The 12805-nt window shown below is 46.5% G+C and overlaps 1 protein-coding gene across 1 annotated transcript; it reads left to right on the top strand.

The window, feature by feature from the left end:
• Window positions 1-7003: 7003 nt before the first annotated feature.
• Window positions 7004-12805, top strand: LOC308139079 (neuronal acetylcholine receptor subunit alpha-10-like; the record flags this gene model as incomplete). The annotated part of the gene is made up of 6 exons (XM_080508406.1): window positions 7004-7061; window positions 10210-10355; window positions 10432-10586; window positions 10811-11057; window positions 11626-11911; window positions 12183-12805. 6 exons carry the CDS (start codon window positions 7004-7006, stop codon window positions 12803-12805), a joined length of 1515 nt encoding a protein of 504 aa, XP_080364532.1.

Genomic DNA, 12805 nt, shown 5'->3' on the forward strand with positions numbered 1-12805 from the left:
GTTTGTGTTCAACACTGATCACACATCGTGCACGCTAAGGTTTTACCTGCTGCAAACAACCGACCCGCCTGACTACTGACCGGCCAATCAATCAACCAACCAACTAACAAGACGGCCAACCGACCACTGTCCAACCGACTGACCGGGCAACTAACAACCTACCACCAACTGACTGACCGAACGACAGTATTGCCTACTGTTGGTCGGTCAATCAGTTGGTAACCAACCAACTAACAAGTCAGTCAACCAACCAACCGACCATCGTCCAATCAACTGACTGACCAACCAACCAACCAGCCAGCCAGCCAGCCAACCAACCACCAATTAACCAAACAAGTGACCAACCAAGCAACCAACAAATCAACGAACAAAGCAGCCAGCCTCTCAACCAATCAACCAATCAACCAACCAACCAACCAACCAACCAACCAACCAACCAACCGACCAATTAACCAACCAACCACCAATTAACCAACCAACCAACCAACCGATCAATGGCCAAGCACCATCTGACCGACCGTCCGACCAGCCTAGAAGTTTCCATACGGTGATTTGAAAGCTCAATGTTGGAAACAAAACAGTGACTGAGTAACTGATAACCAACACCAGCAGTGGATTACCTTCATGACATCAGTGACTGAGTTGTCTCACATGTCAAACACTGTTTGATATGTGAACAGCGTGGCACATAAACAGTTTGGCATGTCATATTGTATTCCAGTCAATGTCACACAGTTTAAGGTGTCATACTGTTTACATGCTGTTTGCGTGTCAAATTGTACACATATTGAATTGTTTATGTAGGAAAGGTGATCAAATGCGGAGACGAAAGCAGAGGTGTGTTGGCTCCTCGGAGGAGCTCTCAGCATCCATGATGGAAACACCAAACCGGGCCAATGGAATCCCCCCCCACCGCTGCTCGCGCACGGACAGCACAACATGAAAACATCTGCAGCAAAACAAACAAAATCAACGGCTCACGACATCCAGCCTGTCATGTGACCAGTCGCCCTGCAGACCCACCTGCTCCCCTCAGCTGAAGCTCCGCCGCTCTGCTGCAAAAACAAGCAGCAGCTCTCCTCTTCGTGCTCTCTCACACACACACACACACACACTCACTGCACGCTCAGCGTGCAGTGAGTGTGTGTGTGTGTGTGTGTGTGTGTGTGTGAGAGAGAGAGAGAGAGAGAGAAAGAGAGCTCTCCATGTCTCTCTAACGCAGCAGTATCAGCACACAAACACTCAGACACATCCTGTAGAAGCTCACACACTGCAGTATGCACACGTGCACACGCACGTGCACGCACACTTGAGCAGGAGCACGCGCGCATGTATATGTGCATTGTGGGGGCGGGGATAAAGAAACCTGATCGAGGCAGAGAAAGAATAAAAGGGGGATCTCCTCCTCCTCCTCCTCCTCTCCCTCCTCCTCCTCTTCCTCCTCCTCCTCCTCTCCCTCCTCCTCCTCTTCCTCCTCCTCCTCTCCCTCCTCCTCCTCCTCCTCCTCCTCCTCCTCCTCCTCCTCCTCTTCCTCTTCCTCTTCCTCTTCCTCCTCCTCCTCCTCCTCCTCCTGGGTTTTCTCAGTTAAAGTGCTCTGAGCTGACATGTTGTCATTGGTATAAATAAATAAATAAAATTGAATTGCTTAAAGCATCTATTGAAGACCTCATGTTTATTTTATTTTTTTTTGGGGGGGGGGGTTGGACTGAGGGGAAAATCAAAGCTTGTGTTGTCACTGACGAGTCTGACACATTAAACCACAAGGATACATATATTGATTCAAAATAAATGATATATATAATCAGCTGCTTGAAATATTATGAGCTATTACATTTTTTTAATTGTGATCTGCTCTGGATTTCTTTTCTTTTTTTTATTGATTCGATAACCAGAATAATCATCATAACTTGACGTGTGTTTTTTTTTCTTCCAAAGGGACATCTTCTCGTTCCATCACTGGTATGACCACAAACCGATGGTTGAAAAGTCAAGGAGCCAGAGCAGATTGAAGAGACAACGTTCAAAATGTTGAACACATGAAACCGTGACTGAATGATTCAAAATGCTGCTATAAATGAAACGATGATGTCGACCAAGCAAAACAAAATAGCCAAGACGTGAGCCCTGAGGGACACCACGTGTGGTTATTGCTATTCAGATGTTTTTTATCTGGATGTGTCAGTTGTTGATTTTAGAAAACAAAAAACAACAACAAAAAGAACTAATCCAGTCACTTGCGTCCCCTTTCAGACGTTAAATTACTAATCAATGTGCTTCATTAAAGATCGCCAAAGCAACCATGGTCGGTGGTTTGTTTGTTAACAGATTGTTGATTGGCTGGGTGGTTGGTTACAATAAAAGCATCTCATTTATTAAAGGTTGCAGAAGCTGTAACACTTTACCCATAGCCATCACAGAAAGTTCCACCTTTATTACTTTAAGAGACGGGAAAAGGCACGGCTGATTAACAATCAAATATGGGAACGTTGAGAAAATCAGGCAGTTTAAAAAAAAACAGAGACTTTAACTATTACTTTGCCTGGAAAGAACTTTACTTTAACAATAATACTTTAGGGTAGGTTTAACCCAACCAAAATCAGTTAATCAACATTGTCTTTTGTTTCACTTTATCATGTTAAATTTCTGTAACTGCATGTTTTTTTTATTGGGACAATGGATAGAAACTCACCTTGTGCTAAATCCAGCTTATTTAAGATAAATATTGTGCTAAATCCAGCTTATTTAAGATAAATATTGTGCTAAATCCAGCTTATTTAAGATAAATATTGTGCTAAATCCAGCTTATTTAAGATAAATATTGTGCTGAATCCATCTTATTTAAGATTGTACGTTCATTGATATGCACTGTCCCATCCAAATAAATCAAGAAATCACGAAAGAGAGATTTGCTTCTCAACTACATTGCTTTGTCCTGCTGACTGCTTTCAAACACCCTGTGAATTAAAGCAAAGGCACTTTCTTCTCAGTGTTGTGGCTCCCCCTGGTGGAGGGTTCCGGTAGCACAGCGGGCTCCCTCTTCCGCCCTCAGTCTGAACAAACCAACCGATGAGGAGTTTATGGTGGAGGAAGTCATAACTCTCCTGCAGCCTGACACGACTGAAACGTTTGTGAAAATGCTCCAAGTCCGTGTAATCAGGTTAAAATCATTGCCCTGCACATGCAATGGTAGATAAACAATACCGTCATGACCAGGGCCGCCCCTGGCCAAGTGGGGGCCCTAAGCAGGATTTTATTTTGGGGGCCCCCTTCCAATAACATAATAATAATAATAATTATTATTATTACTATAATTATTGTATTGACGTTTGGAAGCCATCTCTCTCTCTCTCTACTCTCTACCTGTAAACAACTGCCTGCCGGCCCATCTGACCGCTGATTGGTCAGATGGTGATGCTTCGCGCTTTCGTCTCTTTTTTTTTCTCTCTCTCTCTCCTGCCTCGGGCTGACTTGGTGGCGGTGTTCTACGCACCTCTCGGCAAAATGCACGCACATCCTTTGCGCATTTGCAGATTATGATGATACTTTATTGATCCCGAGGGAAATTCAATTCACTTGCGCAAAATGGGGCCCCCCATGGATCGCGGGGCCCTACGCACAGCGCGTGTTCTGCGTGTAGGGAGGGGCGGGCCTGGTCATGACCCCCAGTCCATATTCTCCTTGGACTTAATTGTTTTATTTTGACAGTCACTGTCAAAGTCCAGTAGAATGTCCGTGTTCTCCCCTTCTTAATATTGATTGTTTATCGTTTCCTGCACGCATTCGGGTTAACTTGCTGGCTTGGCATGCTAACTATGTTGTTTTCAGCGATTCCGTGTAAACTGACATTTTCAAATTGTTGCAGTGTAAACGAGAGACTCTTGTGGAACAAAAAAAAAAAAGCAAAAACAATGCATCTTTAACTTAAATGTTGTGAAGATGGGGCCTCGAATCAGTGCAAATATTGACTAACTTTGAGCTGAGCCCAGAGTTTAACACCCAGACCAGTGGGGGCATCATGTGGGGGTCCTAACGGCCGTCCTGCTCTCTGTTGTATTTTACTCGCTTTCCTTTCCTCCAGGTTTTGTTAGGGGTTAAATTTGCCTTTCGGGTAATAATGCATCGGTCTGCATTCTTCGGCTGGTTGGTGCCGGTCGGCCCAGCGAACAGGCTTTTCTCTCATTTCCAGGAGGAGTTGGGAGAAACGTGAGCGTCCCGGCTTAATTAACCTTGAGAAGCCTTAATGTCTGTTCCAGAGGAGTTGAGAGACGAGCAGAGCAACTGGCTGGGAGGCGTGAGACGGAGCTGCTGCCTCCGACCGGCCCGTTCGCCACGACACCAACACTGACTTCAGCCTTTACACAAGAGAACAAACAGAACAACCAAGATTCCACTTCATGCTTTTTAAAAAAGGAGGATGCAACCTGTATTCAAGTCATTTTAAAATGACAATTTTTTTTTTAAATTATTCATTATCTGGAATTAACATAGGCCCAGTTTAGACAATGTTTCCAAGTGAAAACTGAAAAAGTGTGTTGTCACGACCCCCAGTGCGTATTCTCCTGAGATTGTTTTATAGCTGACGGTCGCCGTAGTAACGATCCGCCTTGGTCGTCTGTCCACTAGAACGTCCGTGTTCTCACATCGTCAATGTTTACAGCGCATTGTCCCCTGCACACGTTACTGTGGTTTCACTACAATAACCAACAACAGCACCCACTAGTGGCCCAACATGAAAACTGCATCGTTTCTGTCTTTCCCACGTGAATGCTAAACTTTCCTGAAACATGTTTTCACTTGAAACGTCGTGTCAACTGGGCCTGAAACTAGAACATTTACAGAGGCCATCAGTTGTGTCGATTGCCACCTGTTACCATGGTAACCACACAGTAGTGCACAGTCACTATCGAGATTCAAGGAAGCTGAATTCTTAGCTGCATACGGAGGGAAATCTTTCATGTGTCTGTCAGGTGGAGCTGGAAAGAAAAGAAGACGAATCCCGCCGCCGGCCAATCAGAGCGAAGCATAAAGAAACAATAACCAGGAGAGTTTGAGAGCGACGTGGAGGCGTTTGGAGGAGATTAATGGATTAGAAGGAATAAAATTGAAGTCAGAGGGTCAAAATCCAAACGGGAGCTTTTCCTCTTCAACTCCATGTCGGTCGCTCATTAAAATTGATTGTTTCCACCCCGAAGTGTCGTTCAAGCGGTTTTCAAGACTCTTCTGCAATCCTCTCACATTCTAGAACACAGAGAGATTCTAGAGAGATAAAATACAACTCTGGACTTAGAAAATCCTGTCACACAATGATCACACCTGAGAAGACTTCAAAAAAAAACTGCCATAGTCAAGAGTTCTCACTTTCTCCAGACGCTCATACATTTCAGAAACACATGCCTTAGAACTTTCAAATCCTTTCACATTATCCAACTCTCCCTCTGTCAGGAGTCACACACCTTGCTCCAGCACCGGATCCTCTCTGGCACTCCTGCAGGCAATCAGCTAATTGATTGTCAAGCAGTCTTAAGCCCTGCAGGGAGGAGGGTCCGGTGCCAGAGGATTGCTAGTCTTCACTCCGTGTGGAGGTGCGTCGGTGTTGTCTCCCCGGGGGGTGAGTGTCCTTCCCGGGGTGGTTCCCGTTCCTGTTCCGACGCCCGGTTCCGTCCCAAGAAGTTCCCCGTCCGGGTCCCGTCCCCAGAAGTTCCCCGTCCGGGTCCCGTCCCGGTTCCGGGAGGCCCCCCCCGGAGATTCCCCCGGGTCCCCTTTCCCCGTTTTCTCAATAAAACATAGATGTTTGCAAACAACTTTCTGCTTGAGGTCTGCTTTTGGGTTCAGGACACTCCACGCGCCGGTTCCCCCCGTGACACCCTCTCTAGGTGACCCATATTCTACAATAATCCCACATTCTATAACCTTGCCCATAGGAATGGATGGATGGATGGACATTGTAGAACTTCACCATAGCTGTCACATTCTTCAACCATCATATATTGACACATTCTATAAAAGTAACATCCCAGACCTCCGCTATATAGGGATGTATATATACAGAAGGTTGTGGTTTACTTGTTTTATTATATAAAAAAAAAAAAAAAATTCCCCTCTCGCCCTCCGCGGGTGGTCACCTGTTTTTCTATTCCAAGCTCGGGTCCTCTACCAGAGGCCTGGGAGCTTGAGGGTCCTGCGCAGTATCTTTGCTGTTCCAAGTACTGCACTTTTCTGGACTGAGATGTCCGAGGTTGTTCCAGGGATCTGCTGTAGCCACTCCTCCAGTTTGGGGGTTACTGCCCCGAGTGCTCCGATTACCACGGGCACTACTGTCACCTTCACCTTCCAAGCCCTCTCCAGCTCCTCTCTGAGCCCTTGGTATTTCTCAAGTTTCTCATGTTCCTTCTTTCTGATGTTCCCATCACTTGGTATTGCTACATCCACCACCACGGCTTTCCTCTGCCCTTTATCAACCACCACAATGTCTGGTTGGTTCGCCATTACCATCCTGTCTGTCTGTATCTGGAAGTCCCACAGGATCTTGGCTCGGTCATTCTCCACCACCTTTGGGGGGGTCTCCCACTGTGACCTTGGGCTGTCAACCAGACCATACTCCGCACAGATGTTTCGGTACACTATGCCAGCCACTTGGTTATGGCGTTCCATGTAAGCTTTCCCAGCCAGCATCTTGCACCCTGCAGTTATGTGCTGGATATATATATATATATATATATATATATATATATATATATATATATATATATATATATATATATATATATATATATATATATATATATAACCACAACCTCCGTCCATTCTTAACAGTCTACAACCCCCCCTCTCATTCTCTCTCTCTCTCTGTCTCTCTCTCTCTGTCTCTCTCTCTCTCTGTCTCTCTCTGTCTCTCTCTCTCTCTCTCTCTCTCTCTCTCTCTCTCTCTCATTGACGTGTGATCATTCCACTCTTGTCTATTGAAGTGATTTAATCTGGGCTTCAGACTGGGAATCGAACCGTGATGAAGCTCCTGTGCAGTGGCTCCATAGCGTCCCTCCTGCTCTTCTGCTCCGTACCAGGTAAACCACCACTGATCTCCCGCTCCAGTGGTACTTTTCACCTCTGTCTCAATAAACCGTAACCGCGAGCTCAATTCACCTTCTTCTATGGACAATCCAGGTTGGTGAATGTAGGATTGTGACAGCAGTAACTCACTGTGCAGCTGTAGCAACGTGCTTTTCATCATTATGTCTTAGTGGAGTGAGAAAAGTGACTGCATGAAATTTACACTCATTTTACATGAAAGTGATTTTTCGTGATGTTTAAGGGGTGAAACAAATATTGGAAAAATATTCTTCTTATTCTAAGTTTAGCTTAACGTGAAATAACTTAAAGAAATGTTGCAACATTTTGTGACTTTTGTCTTTGAAACGCTTCAATCAGCAAAAAAAAAAAGCATTGTGTGTATTCTAAAATGTGCGCGTGTGTGTATCAGAGACAGACAATCTGAAGCTGAAGGATTTATGGATAATCTCTCACAGATTTGATCAGATTCAGGAAACATTCTGTGTCCAAGCGATAAGAAGAGAAGGCAGCTTCATCATTTAACTCAGTCATGGAGAGGATGATGATGATGATGTTTTACAAACAGACAGAATGACATGAGTGTTTGTGACTAGAAAAGCTTCCAGACGGTACAAAACACAGGATTTCATACGAGTAGATTCATTACAAATGTGTGATGTGATTCTTTTTTTTTTTTTTCATGACACCTCAGTTTCACATTTCTGCCAAGCTCTCGGAGAAATCAATGATCATCAGAGGTGTCTTTCTTTAATCTGATGTGTTTCTCTTGACGTTCTTCAAAAGGGGGTTGTTAAGCGGCTGAACCTGTGAACAGAGGCTTTTCCTCAGCTGGCTCATCACCACCGTCATATCTCCACTCGTATTTTGGACGTTTTCAAATCTCTTCTGTTGCTCTTCTTTTTCCACAGTTCATGGGGGATCACCTCTCATATGCTATTTTTGTTTTCTTGCAATCCTCTGACTTCTCTCTCGTTCTGATTTCTTTAACAACGTCCTCAATTTAACCCGCTCGCACAGGACCTGAGTAAAGGAGGTCCAGGAAATGAAGATGTCCTGCCTTGGACTGCACTGCCCCGCTTCAGATAATTATTCTAATTACAGCCACAATATCAAAAATCTGTGTTTTCTGCTTCATTTTCAAGTCGAAGAACTCTGAAACAGACCTGTGATCATCGTTACTCTGCGAGGAACCACAGGAGGACCACAGAGGAATGAGTCAATCTCATTTCTTTCAAGGCTCTATTATTTTTATCCTCTTTGGAGGTTTCACACAGGAGATCAAAGCAAATGAACACCGACGAGCTCCTGGATATTTCCTCACTGACAGAGAGCGTGTTGGCCTGCACAGTCACAAGGTCGTGACTGAATGAGTGAAACATGGTGTTTAAAGAATCTGCACTGAAAACATGTGGGGTTTGATGTCATCACAGTCACATTAGGAAGAGATGGACTTGAAGTTATGGGAAGACCAGTGGTTATGGGAAGACCAGTGGGAAGACCACGATACTGCTCCTCTGTTCAGAACAAATTTCACTTTGAAACTAATTTGTTTGCTTCCGTTCATCTTTTTCCCGTCTTTGTCCACATGAGAGTGATGTGCTGAAATACAAAGTAAAAAACACATCTGTCTGGCTCATCTGGTTGGTTCTCTCAGACCAACATGCATATGGAGTCCCGGTCCACCTTAGAGCCTCCTACCTGTCTAATGTGCCAAGGACACTTGGCTGCTCACTTCAGCACTGTATTTGACTCCTCCCTCAGACACGTTTGACTCCTCCCTCTATGTGTGACTCCTCCCTCAGGTCGGTCTGACTCCTCCCTCTATGTGACTCCTCCCTCTATGTGTGACTCCTCCCGAGGGTCGGTCTGACTCCTCCCTCTATGTGTGACTCCTCCCTCTATATGACTCCTCCCTCTATGTGTGACTCCTCCCGAGGGTCGGTCTGACTCCTCCCTCTATGTGTGACTCCTCCCGAGGGTCGGTCTGACTCCTTCCTCTATGTGTGATTCCTCCCTAGGGTCGGTCTGATTCCGACTTTGAGTGGTTCTGACTCCTCCCTCTGTGTGACTCCTCTCTCTGTGTGACTCCTCCTTCATGTTCCTGACCCCTCCCTCTGTGAGCCCTCTCTCTATGTGACTCCCCCCTCTCTGTGTGACTCCTCCCTCATGTGTCCGACTCCTCCCTCTCTGTGACTCCTCCCTCTATGTGTGACTCCTCCCTCAGGTGTGAGTCTTTCCTCAGGTAGTTCATGTGGTAATGCCCTGTGGACATTTAAGTTCTGGCTGTTTAGTTGGTGCCATGAAAACAGCTTAGAAAACCTTAAAAATTGCAAAAGTTTTTGATGGAAGTCTGGTCTGATGAGGAGGGACGGCTGCCACCGTACTTTGGATGGCACATTGCCAAGGTGAACTGTGAGAATTAGAAGGATTACCCATGTGCTACTGTTGGACTGTTTGTCATTAAGGGGTCCAGTCTCTGAGGATGTCAGGTTAATTAAACGGAGATGTGGACTGTGTGAGACCAAAGTGATAGAGAGATTTTAAAGCCTCTGATTGGTCTGAATAATGTGGGCATGTCGTTGAACCACTGCTGCAAAGTTTCCCGAGGGCTTAAAAATACGACTGGATGAAAGAAACTTTCAGACTGAAAAGAAATGCAGCTGCTGTGTTTGTGTGATTGAGAGCAGGTTTTAATAGTACCACTTGAAACTACCAAAGGCTCCTGCTCTCCTCATGTCTACAGCGATTGGATTAATGACTTTGTTTTGACAGTGTGTTTGCTCCTTTCTGCTTGTGTCAACCCCGACCTAAACCAGGGCTTGTATCCCTTACACTCCCTGGTGGTTTGTTGCTTTTTGATGTCCGTCTCTGTCTCTGTCCTCTCCTCAACCCAACCATAACAGCACAAAGCCTCCAAGGCCGGTTCTGCAGTTTTTTTTCCTGTTTAAAAGGAATTGTTTCTTTCCACCGTCACCCAAGTTTTTCTCTGTAAAAGTGCCTTGAAATGACTGTTGTATTTAGGGCTCTATAAATAAAATAGAATTGAATTATCTTGTCTAAATAGCTTGGTGTCTTCATGTAACTCGACTTTAACAGTCAACTCTATTGTGAACAAAAGAACCACTGCCTCTGCTTTTCCAGTCTGCCTTGCAGCTCACGGTCGCTTCGCCCGGAAGCTGCTGACAGACTTGTTTTCAAACTACACCAATGCTCTGCGGCCCGTGGAGGACACGGATTATATTATCAACGTCACGCTACAGATCACGCTCTCTCAGATCATCGACATGGTAACTGAGCCCCTTCCTCATGCTGAAGTGATTTCATACCCTGGGTGATGCTGACGCATTTGTGTCGCCCCGTCAGGACGAGAGGAACCAGATTCTGTCCACTTACCTGTGGGTCCGCCAGGTGTGGATGGATGCCTTTCTCACCTGGAAGAAGGAAGACTACGACGGGCTCGACACCATCCGCATCCCCAGCAGCTACGTGTGGAGGCCCGATATTGTCCTGTACAACAGGTGAGTCCCAGTGGTGTCGTCATGGACGAGGGAAGGAGGGATCCATCAGACCCTCCATGTGCGTCTCCAACTAGTAGTGGAGAGGAAATCTGTGTCAAGCATCAGGGCAGTAAGGGCAGAACCTTCACACAAGTGACCCATGTTCAATTGGATGTTTTACATCCACAGACCTGATGAGAAGAAACATAAGTCAGAAGGCTGATGCTGTGTTTCGTCTACCTCAGTGCTGATGACGAGTTCTCCAGCTCTATGGAGACCAACGTTGTCCTGCGTCACGACGGCCAAGTGATGTGGGACCAGCCGGCCATCACCAAAAGCTCTTGCTCTGTGGATGTGGCCTTCTTCCCTTTTGACGTGCAGCAGTGTCACCTCACCTTTGGCTCCTGGACTCACAATGGAAACCAGATGGACCTCTTCAATGCTCTGGACAGTGCCGACCTAGCTGACTTCGTCCCCAATGTGGAGTGGGAGGTGGGTGAACGATGTGCTGCAATCTAGGAGGCTGACTGTGACACTGTGAACAAGTCAAGCCCTTCTTCGTCCAATAAAAACGTTTTGTCCAATCCAAACACTTCTTCAAATACAGACACCTCCTTCAATCCAAACTCTTCTTCAAATCTGAACCTCTTGCCAATCTAAATGCTTTATCTTTCATTGTTACACCCGTTGTACAATAAAGATCGGCACCCAATCCAAGCATTTCTTCCAATTCAAATCCTTTGTCTCAACGACATGATTCACCAAGCTAAAACCTTGTGTGCTTGGAAAACACAATCCTAACCCTACAACCAAATGTTACTGTTATTTATTTCTAATCTAAACCCTTTTCCGTCTCCAAATTCATCGAGCCTAAACATTTCATGCAATCCAAATGACTCACCAAATTAAAATCCTTCACGCATTCACACACATTTTCAAACCTTTCATCCACGCTGAATTGTTCTCCATATTTCTCTAATTCAATCTAAAAGATTCATCCAATCCATACTTCCTGGGCGGGAATCAGACACGAGCACTTATCTGAACCTTTTCTTTGCAGGTTCTGGGCATGCCGGCCAAGAAGAACGTGATCCTGTATGGCTGCTGCTCAGACCCCTACCCAGACATCACCTTCACCCTGCACCTGAAGAGACGCGCCTCCTTCTACATCTTCAACCTCCTCATTCCCTGCATGATGATATCCTTTCTGGCCCCACTGGGTTTCTACCTGCCGGCAGACTCGGGCGAGAAGGTGTCTCTGGGCGTCACGGTGCTACTCGCCCTCACCGTCTTCCAGCTGCTGGTGGCTGAGAGCATGCCGCCGTCTGAGAGTGTCCCTTTGATCGGTGAGCTCAGTCTCTTACCCAGCCTTAGGTGTTCTGATTGTTGTTGTTATACTATATTATACAGGGAGACTGTTTCAAACTGGCGAAATACTGTAGCAACTATAGGGATGTCATGATTGAGTGTTTCTTAAATGTTTTATATTGATTGTGAAAGTCAACTGTGGTTTGTGTCTTCAGATGAATGTATTTGGTCAAATTTGGTCCCGAATGTTTTCAAACCTCATGGCATTGAAGAACCGTTAGCTAACCGTAAACTTCCCGTCCTCAACAGGGAAGTACTACATCGCCACAATGATGATGGTTACTGCCTCAACGGCGATCACCATCTTCATCATGAACATCCACCACTGTGGCGCCGAGGCTCGGCCCGTCCCCACGTGGGCCCAGCGCGTCATCTTGAACCACCTGGCCCGCCTGTGCTTCGTTTCTGAGGTGGGACAGAACTGCCTGAGCTCATGCGGCAGGAAGAAACAGCGTCTCCCGCAGGATGAGGCCGACGCTCCGCCCTCGGGCGTGGCCGACAAGGGAGCGAACTGGGAGGTGAACGGGCGGGCTTGGGGGGGGCGGGTGGAGCCAACGGCCTGGAAGGAGGATCTGTTTGTGAGCGTCGACCACGCGGAGGAGAGCGGCGCAGCGGGAGGGCGGGAGCAGGAGACCGGGGAGGGAGGGGGCGGGGCCAGCAGGAGGGAGGGGCAGCTCAGGTGTGTGTGCCAGAATCAGGGCGTGCGCAGCGACGTAGAGTACATCGCCGACTGCTACCACGAGCAGAGGGCGGCGCAGCTGCGCATTGGGGAGTGGAGGAAAGTGGCCAAGGTGATGGATCGCTTCTTCATGTGGCTCTTCTTCATCATGTTCTTCATCATGAGCATCCTCATTCTGGGGAAAACCATCTGA

The sequence above is a fragment of the Blennius ocellaris genome (assembly GCF_963422515.1).
Source record: "Blennius ocellaris genome assembly, chromosome: 14".
Classification (NCBI taxonomy): domain Eukaryota; kingdom Metazoa; phylum Chordata; class Actinopteri; order Blenniiformes; family Blenniidae; genus Blennius; species Blennius ocellaris.